The following is a 14,850-nucleotide window of genomic DNA, read 5'->3' as shown; positions in this document are numbered from 1 at the left end:
GTGTTTTCCAGTCCCAAATCGTGAGATGCAGTATATGTAGATTGAAAGAATGGAGCTCTTGAAGCAACCCAAGCAACACATTTCAAGACAAAGAAACAGTCGCCGCGAAATGAGCACCCTTGTTGGCGAGCGGCTAATTATAGACTTTCAACAAACAAGCTGTAGAACAGTTGTTCAACATAGCTTCTTTATATATGAACAAGCTTCAAGTTTGGGGGAATAGTCAGTTTGGCGAAAAGGATAGACGCGCGCGTGACCCGTCATCTTCAACGGTCCTTGACGGCGAGATACGGAGCAAACATGAGCCGCAATGTTCATCTGCCAGAAGATTATGCCATTGCTTTATTGAAATTATCTGAACATTCACTCATCATCTTGGCAGTATGGAACCAATGATCTAGAGCGACCAACTGCCTTGTCGCGAAGGGCCAAATGCCCCTACTCGCAGTTTGCCCTGCCTTTGGCTGGTCGGTTTATGCCAACGATGCCCAGACCGACCCCAAGCTGCCGGGGGCTGTTTCATCGTTGCTTGTTGCCAGTTCTCGACTATCTACTGTTCATGATCAGCCTCCTTTTGACGTCTCTCGCTGTTGGTTCACGCATAGAGTATCTAAGTCGATACCGTCTAGACTCCGCGAATCCAGTATTCAATGCCATCAAACCTTCTCTAGGACGCGCACATCTACTGACCTCTAAAACCTCCGTTCCACTTCCACGCTACGCATACGAGCCTTTGTCAACTTTCAAGCTGCCTCTGCTTCTCAGATTTCAAGCCATCCTGCTCGATCAACAAAGTCCGTCGCAACTATGAAACTCTTCAATCTCATCGCCAGTCTCGCCGTCATTGCCGCAGCGACCGCTGAAGACAACAAGTCAGCTTGTCACAGAGAATTTCCCTGCGCGCACACGGTGTTGGGCAACTGCACCCACTTCGACCTGAACAATCAGTGGAGAGCGGCGGTGGACTATCGCCAGTTCAACGAAACTTGGCTCTTCGCTGACTGTCCAAGCAAAGCGTTGAACAACACTATTGTGCCGAGCAAGCTCGATCTCAAGAACTGCGTGGCCAACGATCAAGGCGAACTCGTCGCGCGCGAAAAGTGAGTCAAAACCCAAGTCCTGACCGATCCTCGGGTAACCTATTCCAACGAGACGCGAGATGATGTGTGACTAACGCAAAGTGAATAAACGAAAAGTGGCGGTTCAAATGGTGAAATCTGCACGATATCGAACCCGCCGCCCGTGCCGGTAGGGAAAGAACCTTCAGCGAATATCACGCTGCAGTGCTGGATGCGCGGAGATCCGGCCCATAAGGAAGACAAACTCCTTACGTTCAAGCAGGTCAGCATCTGTAAGCGCACTTTTCTGTCTGGTTATCCACTCACTCTTGACTGACTTTGACGATTTTCTCTATCAAGCCGATGTGGTCTGGGTCGATACCAATGGCACACTCGGCTGCTATGGCAAGCTTGGCGATAGGGTTTATTAGTGAGGCAGTTGTATGAAAATTGGTGTTCTTAATGAGGTGCTCAGCGGCCTTTAAATCTGAGATCGGTCAGTCATCTTCACGTACTGCCACGAAGGTGCCAAAACTGAGGGGCCGTCGACGATCCTGGGAGATAGACCGAGAGTGAAAGTGGCCGACACTCGGGTCGATTAATACAGTAGCTAGCAACAATAAGCAGAACAGTATCAGAATATCATCACTAAACCATTTTGAATCAGGACAAGAGACAAACGTGGATAGGGTCGCTAAAATAATTCGAAGCAAAGACTAAAAAGAGTTCACCCCCCCGGTGCTGAACTGGGGGCTACATCTCTTGGTGCTCATGCTGGGAAACTTCGATTTTTAGGTGCTCATTCCGGGATTCGAACTCGTGATACTCGTATGCGCTAAGCCTGTCGTCGAGTAGGCTGGTTGGCGATTTTAATTGTTGACCATAAACCACTCCACCACCCAGCCAGTTTGACCTGACCCCCCGACCTAGGGGGGCGCCTGCTGGCTGGTGACGGGAATGAACTTGAGGGGGTATATGAAGGCTTTTTGTGTATTCGGGTGGTGGAAAAGGTTATCGGATGAAGGGTCGGAAAGGTAAGGTAGGTACGTATCGTGTGTGGATGTGGATGAGTCGGGAAAGAGGAAGGTACGGGAGGTAACTGCCTGCCTTACTTTACAGTCACGCGGGTCTAAGATACAACCTCCCGTCTTCCTGGGCCTCAATGATACAGCGAGGCTGAAATTTGTTTACACCGGTTACCTCTATTTGGACCTCGGTCTCCCTTGGTATCGTGAGAAGCACGCTTCTCCTGCCTAAACCACAAACTTGCCGCCACATCCACCACACGCCTCCTCAGACGCATCAACCTTGGCATCCGGCCCCATGTGTTCCTGTGCAATCTTGACCACCTCCTTAGCCACAAGACACCGTAGACCACAAACAGCACAAGCTCTCGAGATGCCAGGCGCGAGGATGGCAAGACCGGTTGAAGCGCAAGTAGCTATTATCGACGTTAGTGGAGAACGAAAACCCCTGAAACAGGAATCAAAGCAAGACTCACCAAAGATATGCCCCTTTTCGCAAATCGACTCCTTCCCCTCGTCAACAAGAGAAGCATGACAAAACACACACGTCTGCTTCCTCTTCACCTCCTCAAATCTCTTCTTCAACGAATCATCGCCCCCCGCCCTCGCCTCTTCCCCGGTACCAGCCCACAGTGTACCGGGAACAGCAGGTCCGCCGGCATACATCCAATCCCACATCTTGGCCTCGGTGCTCTGCTTCTGCCAGTACTGTAACCTGCTCGCTCTGCCACCGTCGTCTGCTCCGTCAACATCCATCTCATCGCCTTCACCTGCCGCCGTTGTCAACGCAGCCGCAGCCCCATGTCCGACCCGTCCCCCAAACATGACCTTCGTCTTGACAGTCTTTTCCGGCTTCTGCGTACTATGCTGCGATACTAAAACAGCGCTCATCCCGCCCGCAGGCGTCATCGTCATACCCCACATGCGTACGCGGTGCGGGTGAATCTGCTCGCCCGCGTCCTCGGGTAAATCGAAATCGTCGTCGTCGTCCTCCGAGTCCGAATCGTCTCCCGAGGCAACGGATTCGCCGTCCCCGCCTACCGCGCCGGCGCCGGCGCCACCGCCGCGGCCGAGCATGGTGACGGGAACAGAGAGCTTGACGGTCGAGGAAATTATTTCGGCCCATTTGGGGAAGGAGTCTGGGGAGGGCGAGGCGGCGCCATCGGCGGTGCTTTGCTGGAACCAATTGTTGTTTGTCGCTGTGGCTGAGAGGCGGATGAGGGAGTAGCCTGGGGCTTTGGTGTCTTTGGAGAGGTTTGGAGGGTGGATTATCAGGCCTGCCAACACTGTTAGCTTCATCATCCGTTAGACGCCGGTAAATGGGAGACCCTACTCGTGATGGGATTCGTCGCGTCCAGAGACGTCGTATCCTCCGGAAACGTAGTCTTGCAAACCCCCGTCCCATGAGGCTCCTTGGCCGCGCCCTCGGGCCCGTTGAGCGCAACCTGAAAAGGTAAAGCCTTGAACGGAGACGCGATGACGCCCCGGCATACCTTGACGTCGTCCCGGTCCCAGACGGCATCCTCCCACTCGACGAACGCGTCAGAGAGCAGGTTCGTGCAGATGCCCGTGACGTCGGCTTCCTCGACGGCGATCTCGACGGCAGCGCCGCGCTTCCAGTCCGCCGGGATCGTGATGCGGCGGAAGCCGACGTAGTTTCTCGCGCAGTAGGACAGGATGGCGGTTCGGGTGTCGCCTGAGTGTAGCCAGGGACTCCATTTTAGGGAGAAGGCTGAGGTGTAGGGGATGTAATCGGGGTCCAGAACCTGTGTTTCGTTAGCAGACATACCTTCAGAGGGGAGACTTTTCTGGAAGTGATCATGAACAAGCAGAAATAGAAATCTACAGAGGAGGAGAGAAACAGAACTCACGCCCAAGCTCGGGTGCGGTCCCCGTCCATCAAACCTCGCAACCTCCTCCACCTCCCACACATACGACCCAGCATCCGACGCATCGTCCATCTCGTTGGGGAGGTAATACTGCACGCTCAACACCACAACCTCCTCCTGATCCGTCGCGTACGCAAGCAGCGCCTGGCCCGTCCCAACCATCCTCGCCCACGCAAACGACCTCACCTTATCACGCGGCAGATGCGCCCCCTCGTCGCCGCCCTCCTCGGCATCCGGGTCCGGCAGCGGCAGATTCGCGCCCACGCCCCATAAAATCCGCCAGTCCCGAAAATTCCTCATCCGCGCGCCGAGGTCGACGGGGCCGTGGCTGGTACTACCGCCTCCGCTCCCGCTTCCCTCGCCGATGACGAGGAGCGCGCCGTTGGTCAGCATCACGGTCAGCACCGCCCTCAGGTTCCGGCCTAGGTTTCCGGGGGACCATTCTATCGCCACGACTTGGTTCAGCGAGGCGCCGTAGCCTGTTACCGTGCCCGATCCGACGCCCTCGAATGCGGAGGAGGGGTCCGGGACTGCTGCTTCCCCGGGGCCGCCGGCAGCAGCTTCACCGGCGGCCCAGTCGTCGTCGTAGGAGGGGACGGGGAGGCCTCGGGCGGCGAAGAGCGCGGCGTTCATGCGCGGGTCGGGTTTGCGGGAGGTGGGGATGCGGAGCTGGAAGGTGTAGAACTGTTGGCGGTAGAGCTTTTCACCGTCTTTGGCGTCTGCGGCGGCGGCGGCGAGGGCTGCTGCTGCTACGCCTGCGGGGTCTTCATCTGCTGGTGCTGTTGCCTGGGCATCTTCTTTGTCGTCTTTGGATGGATCCTGCTTGGCGTTCGGTTCTTCTGGGGTTGGGAACTCGGGGAGGAAGACGTGGATTGAGTCGTCTGCGGCGACGGCGAGTTCGGCGTCGCAGGAGAAGGTGAGAGCGTGGCTTGCTAGGGGCCTGGATTTGAGGGTGAGGGTTTTAAGGGGTGGGATCTGGTCGTCGTCCAAGGGTGTTAGTGGTTGGTTGTGGTTTACGGGGTTGAGGGTGAGGGTTTTGGAAAGGGCGATGATGTCGTCCATGATTGCTGACTTCAGCGGGCAGATAGGATTTGTATGAGTAGACTACCGCTCATAGAGGGCTGATAATGGTTTATAAAGGGAAATGACGAGCCTTCGTGTGAGATGAAAGATCACGATGTTGAGGTGAGTGTATGATTAACTTGCGAGAGGGTTGCTGGGGTGGGCAAGAAGACAAGGTACGTAGTGCCGGTGAGTGAGAGAAGCGCGGCAATACGATAAGTTCTCGGGGGATGATGGAATGTGCAACGACAGTGTTCCATCTGCCACTTACACAAGGCCACAGTGAGGTGAGGGGACCCGTTGTAAGCGCGGGATGTAGTTGAGAAGGAGCACAGTATGCCGCGGAAGGACCAATCTAGAAGCACCAGAACGGAAGGAGATTCCTATACAAACCTTTGAGCTATCCATTTTCGCAGATTACGAGATGTCTACGTCTCTCCATGAAGGATGTATGGGGGTTGATGGACTGTCGTCAAAAGCATTGACTTTGCCCAGCAAGATTTTAGAGTGGATGAAAACACCTCGGTGAAAGGCTCGGTGAGGAGAGGTGAGGAACGACCTACATGGAAATACTTCGGATAAATGCGTAAACACGAACAACAGCCAAACATTAAAAAAGGGGTGCTTTTCAACTGACATAAAGATGAAGGATGAGCATACAGAATAATGTATAGAATTTCTTCTCGTGTTTGAAGCAATCATGACTGCTGATGATTGATAGAGCCTAAACCAGCTCCCATGCTACGAATGAACCATTCCCTTCCATATCCCAAGAAACGCCATGCTTGATGCACCTCGTGCAAGTCAACTAAAGACATAAAGTACAAGAAAACGAGAAAAAAAAAGACGACACGATTACGCTTTCACGGTGGATCGGCCATTCTGCCCCGTCGCCATCTTAGAACCATCGGCCTTCCTCTTTGGCGCCTCATAATACGACCCCAAAGCCCAGAGAAGCGCGCAACCGATCAAGGCCGTGACTCCAATAATCTTCTTCTCCCACCAATTCTCATTCGTGAGCGGCTTCGCCATCTGCACCCTCTTAGCCCTCGTCTTGGCATCCGGCGTCTGGCCCTTTGCACCCTCCGCCAACGACGCATTCTTGGCCGCCGCATCAGCCTCCTGGGCCCGCTGCTTCAGCGCGGCAATCTTCTGGCTGAGCTCCAGCAGCTCCTCGTCGAGGACCATGTTCTTGGCGCCGTCGACCTCGACGTTTTGCACGTTGCCGAAGAAGTCGGTGATGCGGCGGCTGCGCGCGGCGTCGGCGCCGCCGGGGAAGAGGTCGTAGCGCACGCCGGCGTGGGAGTGGATCTTTTCGTACGTGTAGCTGTCGAAGAGCTCGCCGACCGTCTTCTTGGAACTCAGGTCTTGGACTTGCGATTCGAGGAACTCGAGGTTGTAGTAGGTGTAGCGGTCGATGACGGCGACGCCGACGTCGTTGTCGGCGTGGTGCGAGTAGGAGGACTGGTCGAGCTCCGAGGAGCCGGTGGCGATGATGTTGGGGGAGTAGAGCTTGCTGTACATTGTGTTCGCTTGGCAGGTGTCGATCATGAAGAGGATCTCGTGGTATCTGAGGGAAGAGCAGTCAGTAAATGTCGTCGCAGTAGCACATGCGCACCTGGGTATCCTCTCACCTCTTCTTCTCCCACATCTGTTCAAAGGCATCAGCCAGATCGAAAGCACCAATCTCCTCGGCATCCTGGAACTTTAGGAACTCGTTTCCACCGTGGCCTGTCATGTATACGAGAATGTTGCTTCGGTCGTCCGTCAGAAGGCGCTTACTGCGGGGCATCTCGTCGCCGACGCGATCGGTAAGCAGACGGATGAAGTTCTCGACAGTGACCTCGTAGCCGCGGTAGTCCACCTCAATGTTGTCGCCGTACAGGTCGACAGCACGGTCCGAGTTGCTGTAGACGGTTCCGGGGAAGGCATTGCGCGGATTGCAGGCCATGTCGTCGGGGAGCATGAGGATGATTTGAGAGTCGGGGATGCCAAGGCGCTTTACGGTGCGGTAAATGGAGAGCACATTGGCGAGGTGGCGGTAGTTGAACCAGAATCGCGATGTGCAGACGAGGACGGCCCAGTTGCTGGTGTGCTCGGCGAGCACCGCGGGGGCGAGGGTCGAGGCAGCCAGGAGGGCTGGCAACTGGAGAAATCGTGACAGCTTCATGATGATGGTGATTCGAATCAATGAAGTCGCGAATGGCGGGGAGGTAAAACAAGTTCGTGAATTGTCGTCGCAAGGGAGACGAGTGGAAATGAAAGAATCCCACGACGGATCGATATGGTTAACCAACAGCTTGGTAAGGGGGCCCGCCACGGAGCTTCGCCCTGACAAAATTGGCCTTAGTAAGCCGATCGGTTCTCTGGGGCACAGGCCATTGCCCTTGCCTCTTTGACCGGGGTAGCGCGGTGTGGCTCAGGTACCAGTTCTCCCCGCCATTTGGAAGCGATCTGATTGTTTTACCATGCTTTAGTACCTCACAGTGCCACCGAGCAATCTAGGATTTCATCATGTGTAGACTGTAGCCGAAGAATAATCATCAAGTAGAGTAAATGTTCAATTGACTTTGTGTACTTTTAGACCATCAACGTCTTGCTATATAAGACATTGAGAAACCGCAAGATACCGAAAAGTACTTGCTTAAAGAAGCGAAACCCCACCAGTTCAAAGTACAAGGTACCTCGACGTGGGCAACCCTTGATATCCCGTCTTGTAGTTTACATAGGTATACTGACATGATAGGAGGATGCCTCTGATGCCCGCTTGATGTTGAATTTTCCGGAACCCAAGTTGAAACGACAAAAATCATGTGAATAGGCACTGCTCATTTCTTCGCCATGACCCAGAGGAACTCGGCGTCGTCCTTGTCATCGACGATATCCCTGATAATGACCTCCAACCCGGCCTCCTTGAGCTGTTCCACAGTCGCATCAGCGCCCCAACCGCTCCAGTACATCCATCCCTTCTCATGAAGCCACTCCTCATTCACAACGGCAGGCAAGTCCTTTGACGCAAAGTTGGCGAGCAGCAGGCCGCCGGGCTTCAACCACTTGGCGACGCGGCGGATCATCTCGGTCTGCTCCTCCCGGGGCAGGTGGATGATGCTGTACATGGCAATGACGGCGTCGAACGACCCCTCGGAGAACTCGAGCTTCATCATGTCGCCCTCGACAAAGGAGACGCGGTCGGTGCCGTGCTTGGCGAGGTTCTTGCGGGCGACGTCGATCTGGGTGGTGGAGAGGTCGTTTGCGGTGACGTAGGTGTCGGGCGCGGTGAGGAGCCTCTCGGTGACGGGGAGGCCGCAGCCGCAGCCGAGCTCGAGGACGAGAGACATTTGGCCCGACAGGGGCTTCGCGGTGAGGAGCTTCTCCATGAGCTTCTCGAGGTACTCGATGCGGAGGGAGGTCTGGCGGAGGGTCCATTCGTTGTATTCGGTGGCGATGGTGTCGTAGGACTCTTTGAGGCGGGACTTGATGTCTGCCGAGTCCTGCTGGTCCTTGGGTGCAGTTGCCATTTTGTGGTTTGGATTGGGTTTCTCTATTCAATTCCTAGGTGGTGACTATAGACTCAAGGGCAAGTTGCTGTGTTCCGACACTCTGGTGATACGTGGGGATGAGATGTAGGTGGTGTAGTGGCGTTCGTTTGATCTGGAATCTGGGGTAACGAGCAGTGAAGTGTATCAGATTTGGGTGTATCCCTCCAAGTTACCCGCAGCCTCCAATGCGATATTGGCTTTTAAGGTTATCTGCGCTCGGAGACATTTTCACTTGCTTGCTGAACCAAAAAGAACTTTTGTATATTTGAGTCACTTGGCCGGCGACATTCTGAAGAGTCACCCGGTCTATCCATGCATGATGGTTTATTCAGTACTTTGGGGTACTTGGAAGTTTAGGTAATTGGGAGATGTTCTGGCGGCCGCCCTGCACAGGCCACTCTTGCTTTGCGGGGATTAGCTCATCTGAATCTCGAGTATGTGTATTCCGCACCCACACGTTGGGTATCCCGCACCCATACTAGGCTCGTTCAGGCAAGTGGTGGGCAGCACGTGACTGCCGTTCACGTGCTGCGCTCTCGGCGCGCCTTCCTATTGTTTTTGCTTCTATTTGGACGCGTACTTCCCTCGCCCAAACACCTCATTTTCTAACTATTTTCAACATAGGAAAGGTACTTTTTCTAATACCAAAATATGGGCTCTAGAGACGTATTTCCTCTGAGTAAATTATGACTTTCAAAGTCGTCGTTTTAAAAACGCGTACAGCCAGTATCGGAAAGAGGGTATAGCAGAGGAAGGTGTAGCAGAGGAAGGTGTAGCAGAGGAAGGTGCAGCAGAGGAAGGTGCAGCAGAGGAAGGTGCAGCAGAAGAAGGTGCAGCAGAAGAAGGTGTCTATTCTCTAGAAGTTGCCGGAATAATAGTGATTCCGGGCCAGAAGTGGCGCCTGCGGCGGTGCAATCACGTGCTGCCCACCACTTGCCTGAACGAGCCTAGTATGGGTGCGGGATACCCAACGTGTGGGTGCGGAATATACATACTCTGAATCTCAGGGCTTAACGAAGTGCTGTTTGACTGTCGAACCAGAGAACCTATGGCCTACGCCAGAAATGGCTGGTGGGGTTCCTCCGGACAAGGGATCAAGGTGAAAGGATCCATTAATTATCCATGAGATGCTAATGTGGAGGAGGTCGGATCTGGACGGGGCGTTGGACCGAGCGGCGAGCGGAACCTGGATAGCTTCGGAGGATTCATGTCCGAGGTGGTGAGTCTCTGCCGCGGTGCCGCGGTGCCGCTCATGCTTCGGGCTGGTCGCCGGGAGTAGCTGGCAGCTGGCAAGGGAAAGCTGATCATGGTCAGCTTGATGAGTTGCGTCAGCATCGTGTGATTTGAGTCAAACATGCACGGCGGCTATACTGTTTGCATACGGGCCGGGGAACTCGTGATCAAGTACAAAGAATGCATCAAATACAAAGAATGCACCAATGGGCCAAACAAAGGCATCTGGGGGCACTGGAATGCTCAGAGCTTATGGTTTGATTGCCCTTGGTAGGTACCTGTTGCCTTTTTGCTTGGGAATGGAGGAGAAAAGACGAAAGACGCCATACGAGAGTGTCGGGCAGTCGGAGTCTGATTACTTAAGCTTATTCATCTCGTAGACCGGGCCTTAGCACCTAGCATTTTCGGATATTGCCAGCAAGGAAGGAAGTCTTCTTCGTCTTCTGCTCGTCTAAAATTTTCCTGTCTCCCCACGTGCCGTGATTACGTTTGGCGCTAAAAAGCGAGAGCGGGACAATCACATGCACATTTCCACACCGCAGAGTGACAGAGTGACAGAGAGCAAAGAGGCAAGGAAGTGAATCTTTTTTCGTTGCATTCTGCACCGCTCCGTCATCCATGGCAGCGACCCCTCCTGAAGAGTAAAGACTACCCAAGCTAAGGTAGCAACGGCTGACGCGCCTGGCGTAGCAGACATGCAAGACCTTGTCTCGTCTCTGGTTCGTCTCCGAGATGCTCAAAGTAGCAGCGGTGCCTCATAGGTACCTCATAGGTGGGCGCAGATATACTGCGTATGTTCGGCAATGGCAGTGACAATCCAACCCCCTCCCTCGCCGGCTCGCAGTGTCTTCCCGGCCTGTCACTCGCTAAACCTACCTATGCCTCTGCTACCCCTCCAACCCTCAGTAAGGTACCTCGCCCTCCTCCAACTCTTCCCCCCCTCACTGACGCACCCGGCATCACCACACCACTATAGGACCATCGTCTGACCCTTGACGATTCTTGTGTAGCCGGTGGGCTGTCCACGATGATCCGTATTGGCGAGGGTGTGAGTCTCTGAGATGTGTCGCTTCCGAGTCCTTGCATCATTGTGTCTTTGCACTTACGATTTGTGTATGTGACCCTGACCAGAAGACAAAGCAGAAAGGCAGAAAAGCAGAAGAGGAGAATCTGCCCCGCCTTTGACAACCCTTGAAAAACCTACCTACCCTCTGTCACTGTTCTACATATCCGTCATGTACCTTTAAATGCTTCGTACCTGAGGCTGCTTTCTTTTGTGCCTTCTGCAACCTGCACGACTGACTGACTGCGGCTGCGACTGCACCTGCGCCTGGACCATACATACATACATCTTCGTACGTACTGCGTACATAATTACATCCCCTGTTTGTATCCGTACCTGGAGACCTTACCTCAATACCTGGCTTGATACTTGGGTACCTGGGCCTGGGCGGGATCCGATCGCAAATTAATACATTTATTGACCCTCCCCAAGCCTGGCCCGTTTGTCGCGACTCGGTGCCGATTGATTGCATCTTAAGGCAGGTTCTCCACGACCGCTCCGCTCCACCTTCATTCTTCTCTCCCTCCATCTCCACCGCCCGCTGACCGACCGATGGCATGCTCGTCAACGGTCTCCATCTGCCTACTTGCTGTTAGTCTGTTACGGATAGTCCCATCATCTTAGCGCTTGCGAAGTCGGTGCCAACTGGTCGGACACGGAGAGAGGGGCACCCAAACACCGGATGACCGACGTAAAACTCGTGGCAGAAATTCTGAAATCCGCCTGTCAGGCCCTCCACCTCCTCCGCCTGCCTGCCTACTACTTCTCTGCCAGTACCTCGCTGCTTCTTCTTCGCCTTCTTGCCTTCTCTACTTTCTCGACTCGTTCCGTCTTTCTGATTACTCAACCTGTCTTTCTTTCCAGCTTGTCCTCACATCAACTCCGTCCATCCCGAAATATCACAACTTGAACGGTCCCAAGTGCATCAACTACCAAAACCGTCCCGGCCATCTGCAACTTAGTCTGTTACCTTTGCCCGTGCCCTCTCGGTCCTCCGCCGCCGGCACATCGAAGCTTATTCCGCCTACCCAAGCCATCCGATCCTCTAGGTCCGCAAAGTCTTGGATGGTGTCTTTAGCCGCATTTCCACCCATCGCTATTTGATCCTCCGTCCGTATTTCTCACGCTGTAAGAGGTTGTCACATACGCCGTTGTCTTTTCACCTAATCCTCTCCACGCCGACTACCGCACATATCCTGAGTGGGCTTTCGCATTCTCACCTGCGTCGCCGACAACATGGGGCGCCCACCGGCGTACATTTTCGTCGTCAGGTAAGAGGACCTACTCACAACCCACGCTTGCAAGCTTCTGGAAGGCTGACAAGACTACTAGGCACGGCGCACGTCTCGACGCCGCCGACAAGAAGTGGCATCTCACGTCCCCGACACCTTACGACCCTCCTCTGACCTACGGCGGCTGGCAGCAAGCCAAAGCACTCGGCATACGCATTGGAAACATACTGAGACAGGCCGAAGCAGAGGTTAATGCCGATTCCAAGTTCTCCAACGGCCGCAATGGCTCTGTCGACTCGCAAAAGAGGCGCCGCAAGTTCAAGGTTGTCCTCCATAGCTCCCCGTTCTTGCGATGCGTCCAAACCTCCGTCGCCATCAGCGCGGGCCTGGCCCAGGCGCCTCCGCCCGGTACGCCCTCGTACTCGATGCCCTCGCCCAGCGCGAACCCTTCAGCCTCACCCTTTGTTCTCCCAGCGTCCGTAGCTGAGGAAGTCGATCCCCTCTCGAACGACGCGAACGGTACCAAGCCCGAGCAGGCCAAGAAGAAGATGATCAAGAAATCGACGTTGCGCTTGGATGCCTTCTTGGGGGAGTGGCTGTCCCCGGAATACTTTGAAATGATTACGCCGCCTCCGGGTTCCGCGATGATGCTGGCTGGAGCAAAGGCCGATCTGCTCAGACGGGAGAACATTCATGCCCACAACCACATCCAAGAGCACTCCCATCACCACGCAAATTCCGTCGGCCAAGCCCAGAGTCAGTTGTGGAACAGCCCAAAGTTCAGAGCTGCCCCCGCTCCCGCCCCCGAAAGGTCTGGATCTTCGGATTCCAACTCACCTTCCATCCTGGGTCTCGAAAACGTATCTGCCGTGGCTGGTGCTCTGCCGCGGAGTCGGGCTGGCAGTACGGCTAGCACCTCAAGCCAGCGCGTTCGTTTCACACTGCCAGAGCCCGCGAACCCAAATGACGGATATGTCGCCCCCAGTCCCCACTACGCTATTTCACCAAACCACACCATCCCCGACGGCTATGTTGCGCACGCGCGAGATGCTTGCGTGTCAGTAGATTACCAGTGGGATTCGATGCGGGAGCCTCTGGACTGGGGCGATGGTGGCAAGTACGGTGAGGAGTGGACAGCCATGCACCACCGATTTAGGAAGGGTATTCAGAAGCTGGTGGACTGGTACACTACGGCCGAGCGTCCCGCGGAGATGGTCACCAAGGTCGTCAAGACCTCCCAAAATGGTGACACCGAGTGTGCTATCGATGATGAGGAAGACGACGATGTAGAGCCGGTGGTCATCCTGGTATCTCACGGTGCCGGTTGCAACGCCTTGATCGGCGCCATTACGCACCAGCCGGTCCTGATGGACGTGGCGATGGCTTCTCTGACCGTGGCCGCCAGAAAGCCCGGTCGCGACTCGGAGCCCTCCGGTTTGGATACGCCCATGTCGGAACCTGACGTCGACCCAATGTCCGGCACGAAAGGAATCATCCCCGTCCATCATTATTACGATCTCAAACTATTTGCAAACACCGAGCATCTGCGCCAGCCTGTCTCGGCCACCCACAATCTATCCAGAGCTCCCTCGACAGCCTCAAATCACTCACAAAACGGACAGTCATACTCGCGAGGGCGCATCTCGACCGTAGGATCGACCACATATACGCCGACGCCGATCACATTCAACCCCGACTCGTTTGACTTTGGAAGTAGAAGCAACTCGGCGAACGCAAATCTGGGCAGCATGCGCCGGGTTTCGAATAACACATACTCCCTTCCCAGGACGCCCGCGCTCAACACGACCGGGATCACGGTCGGCAGCGGCGCAACAAACTTTACGAAGCCATCACCGACCTTGTCCGTGGGGCTGTGGTCGCCAATCACACCAAAGAAGGAGACAGAAGAGGAGGAGGACGAGGAGGACGACATCTTTCCGGACTTTGACCACCGGAAGAAGTTGGCCGCCCTTTCCAAGCCCGGCCAGGAGATTGTCAAGCCTCCGACTCCAGAGAGAAAGGAGCCGCAGCTGGGTGGCCCGGCAAAGGTCCCCCTCAGACTGCAAGAGATCTCTCGTCCTACTTCGAGCGACGGCACGGACGAGGAGAACAAGATTCCTCAGTTGGGGACATTTGCCAGCGGGGGTCTATGGGGAGCGCCGCGCCCTTTGGGGGAGACTGAAATTATGCGCGACATGACGACCTCGAAGCGGCGTTGGACCGTGAACGAGCGCGGTTGATGGGCTGCTTCAAGAGACGATTGCATTGCGACGCGGCGTTGGACTATCTCATGGAATGAAGCGTACGAACATCCTCAAAGGACAGGATGGCATCACACAGCATGGAAGTTTTATCTTACAGCGGAAAAGCGCACACAATCACAACAGCGCTGTTACGCCTGCATCTGGGCGGCAAAAGGACAAATCTCTACTTTTTTCATCTTCATTATGGCATTGCGTAGGGACAAAAAGTTTTGGAGTGGCTCCAGAGCATGATATCATTTTTAATAGCGCAGTAGGGAGGGGGGCATTAGCAGGAGGGTTTTGCCTTTTTTGAAGTTTCCCCCCCAAAAAACAGCCACCAAATAGTTGTTATGAAGGCATGGATGGATAGCATAGATGAATAAAATTACACAAAAAAGTTCAAACTGCAGTTGCTTGTTTACGTGTAAGTCTATATCTGTGCGAGAGGAGTTCGAGGCTGTGTCATGAGTGAAATATTGAATAATTCGCTTCTAGTCTTGTTTAGG

General features: G+C 54.6%; 6 protein-coding genes across 6 annotated transcripts; 2 read left to right on the top strand and 4 right to left on the bottom strand.

The window, feature by feature from the left end:
* Nucleotides 1–807: 807 nt before the first annotated feature.
* CTAM01_02644 (uncharacterized protein) lies at nt 808–1,489 on the top strand (the record flags this gene model as incomplete). Its single annotated transcript, XM_060518682.1, has 3 exons — nt 808–1,100; nt 1,197–1,351; nt 1,419–1,489. The coding sequence occupies 3 exons, from the start codon at nt 808–810 to the stop codon at nt 1,487–1,489; spliced, it is 519 nt and encodes a 172-aa protein (XP_060386485.1).
* Nucleotides 1,490–2,311: 822 nt separating this feature from the next.
* Nucleotides 2,312–5,034, bottom strand: CTAM01_02643 (uncharacterized protein; the record flags this gene model as incomplete). The annotated part of the gene is made up of 4 exons (XM_060518681.1): nt 2,312–2,499; nt 2,560–3,360; nt 3,417–3,849; nt 3,955–5,034. 4 exons carry the CDS (start codon nt 5,032–5,034, stop codon nt 2,312–2,314), a joined length of 2,502 nt encoding a protein of 833 aa, XP_060386484.1.
* An 855-nt stretch (nt 5,035–5,889) lies between these two features.
* Nucleotides 5,890–7,204, bottom strand: CTAM01_02642 (peptidase C13 family protein; the record flags this gene model as incomplete). The annotated part of the gene is made up of 2 exons (XM_060518680.1): nt 5,890–6,604; nt 6,669–7,204. The coding sequence occupies 2 exons, from the start codon at nt 7,202–7,204 to the stop codon at nt 5,890–5,892; spliced, it is 1,251 nt and encodes a 416-aa protein (XP_060386483.1).
* A 658-nt stretch (nt 7,205–7,862) lies between these two features.
* CTAM01_02641 (methyltransferase) lies at nt 7,863–8,552 on the bottom strand (the record flags this gene model as incomplete). Its single annotated transcript, XM_060518679.1, has 1 exon — nt 7,863–8,552. The coding sequence occupies one exon, from the start codon at nt 8,550–8,552 to the stop codon at nt 7,863–7,865; it is 690 nt and encodes a 229-aa protein (XP_060386482.1).
* Nucleotides 8,553–9,689: 1,137 nt separating this feature from the next.
* CTAM01_02640 (uncharacterized protein) lies at nt 9,690–9,782 on the bottom strand (the record flags this gene model as incomplete). The annotated part of the gene is made up of 1 exon (XM_060518678.1): nt 9,690–9,782. The coding sequence occupies one exon, from the start codon at nt 9,780–9,782 to the stop codon at nt 9,690–9,692; it is 93 nt and encodes a 30-aa protein (XP_060386481.1).
* A 2,323-nt stretch (nt 9,783–12,105) lies between these two features.
* On the top strand, nt 12,106–14,341 carry CTAM01_02639 (phosphoglycerate mutase; the record flags this gene model as incomplete). The annotated part of the gene is made up of 2 exons (XM_060518677.1): nt 12,106–12,140; nt 12,202–14,341. The coding sequence occupies 2 exons, from the start codon at nt 12,106–12,108 to the stop codon at nt 14,339–14,341; spliced, it is 2,175 nt and encodes a 724-aa protein (XP_060386480.1).
* Between the last annotated feature and the right edge of the window lie 509 nt (nt 14,342–14,850).

This window comes from Colletotrichum tamarilloi (assembly GCF_030869305.1).
Source record: "Colletotrichum tamarilloi strain Tom-12 chromosome Unknown Scaffold_6.1, whole genome shotgun sequence".
NCBI classification, from domain to species: domain Eukaryota; kingdom Fungi; phylum Ascomycota; class Sordariomycetes; order Glomerellales; family Glomerellaceae; genus Colletotrichum; species Colletotrichum tamarilloi.
Note: the sequence above shows the minus strand (reverse complement) of the source record. Positions and strands in the feature narration are given on the sequence as shown.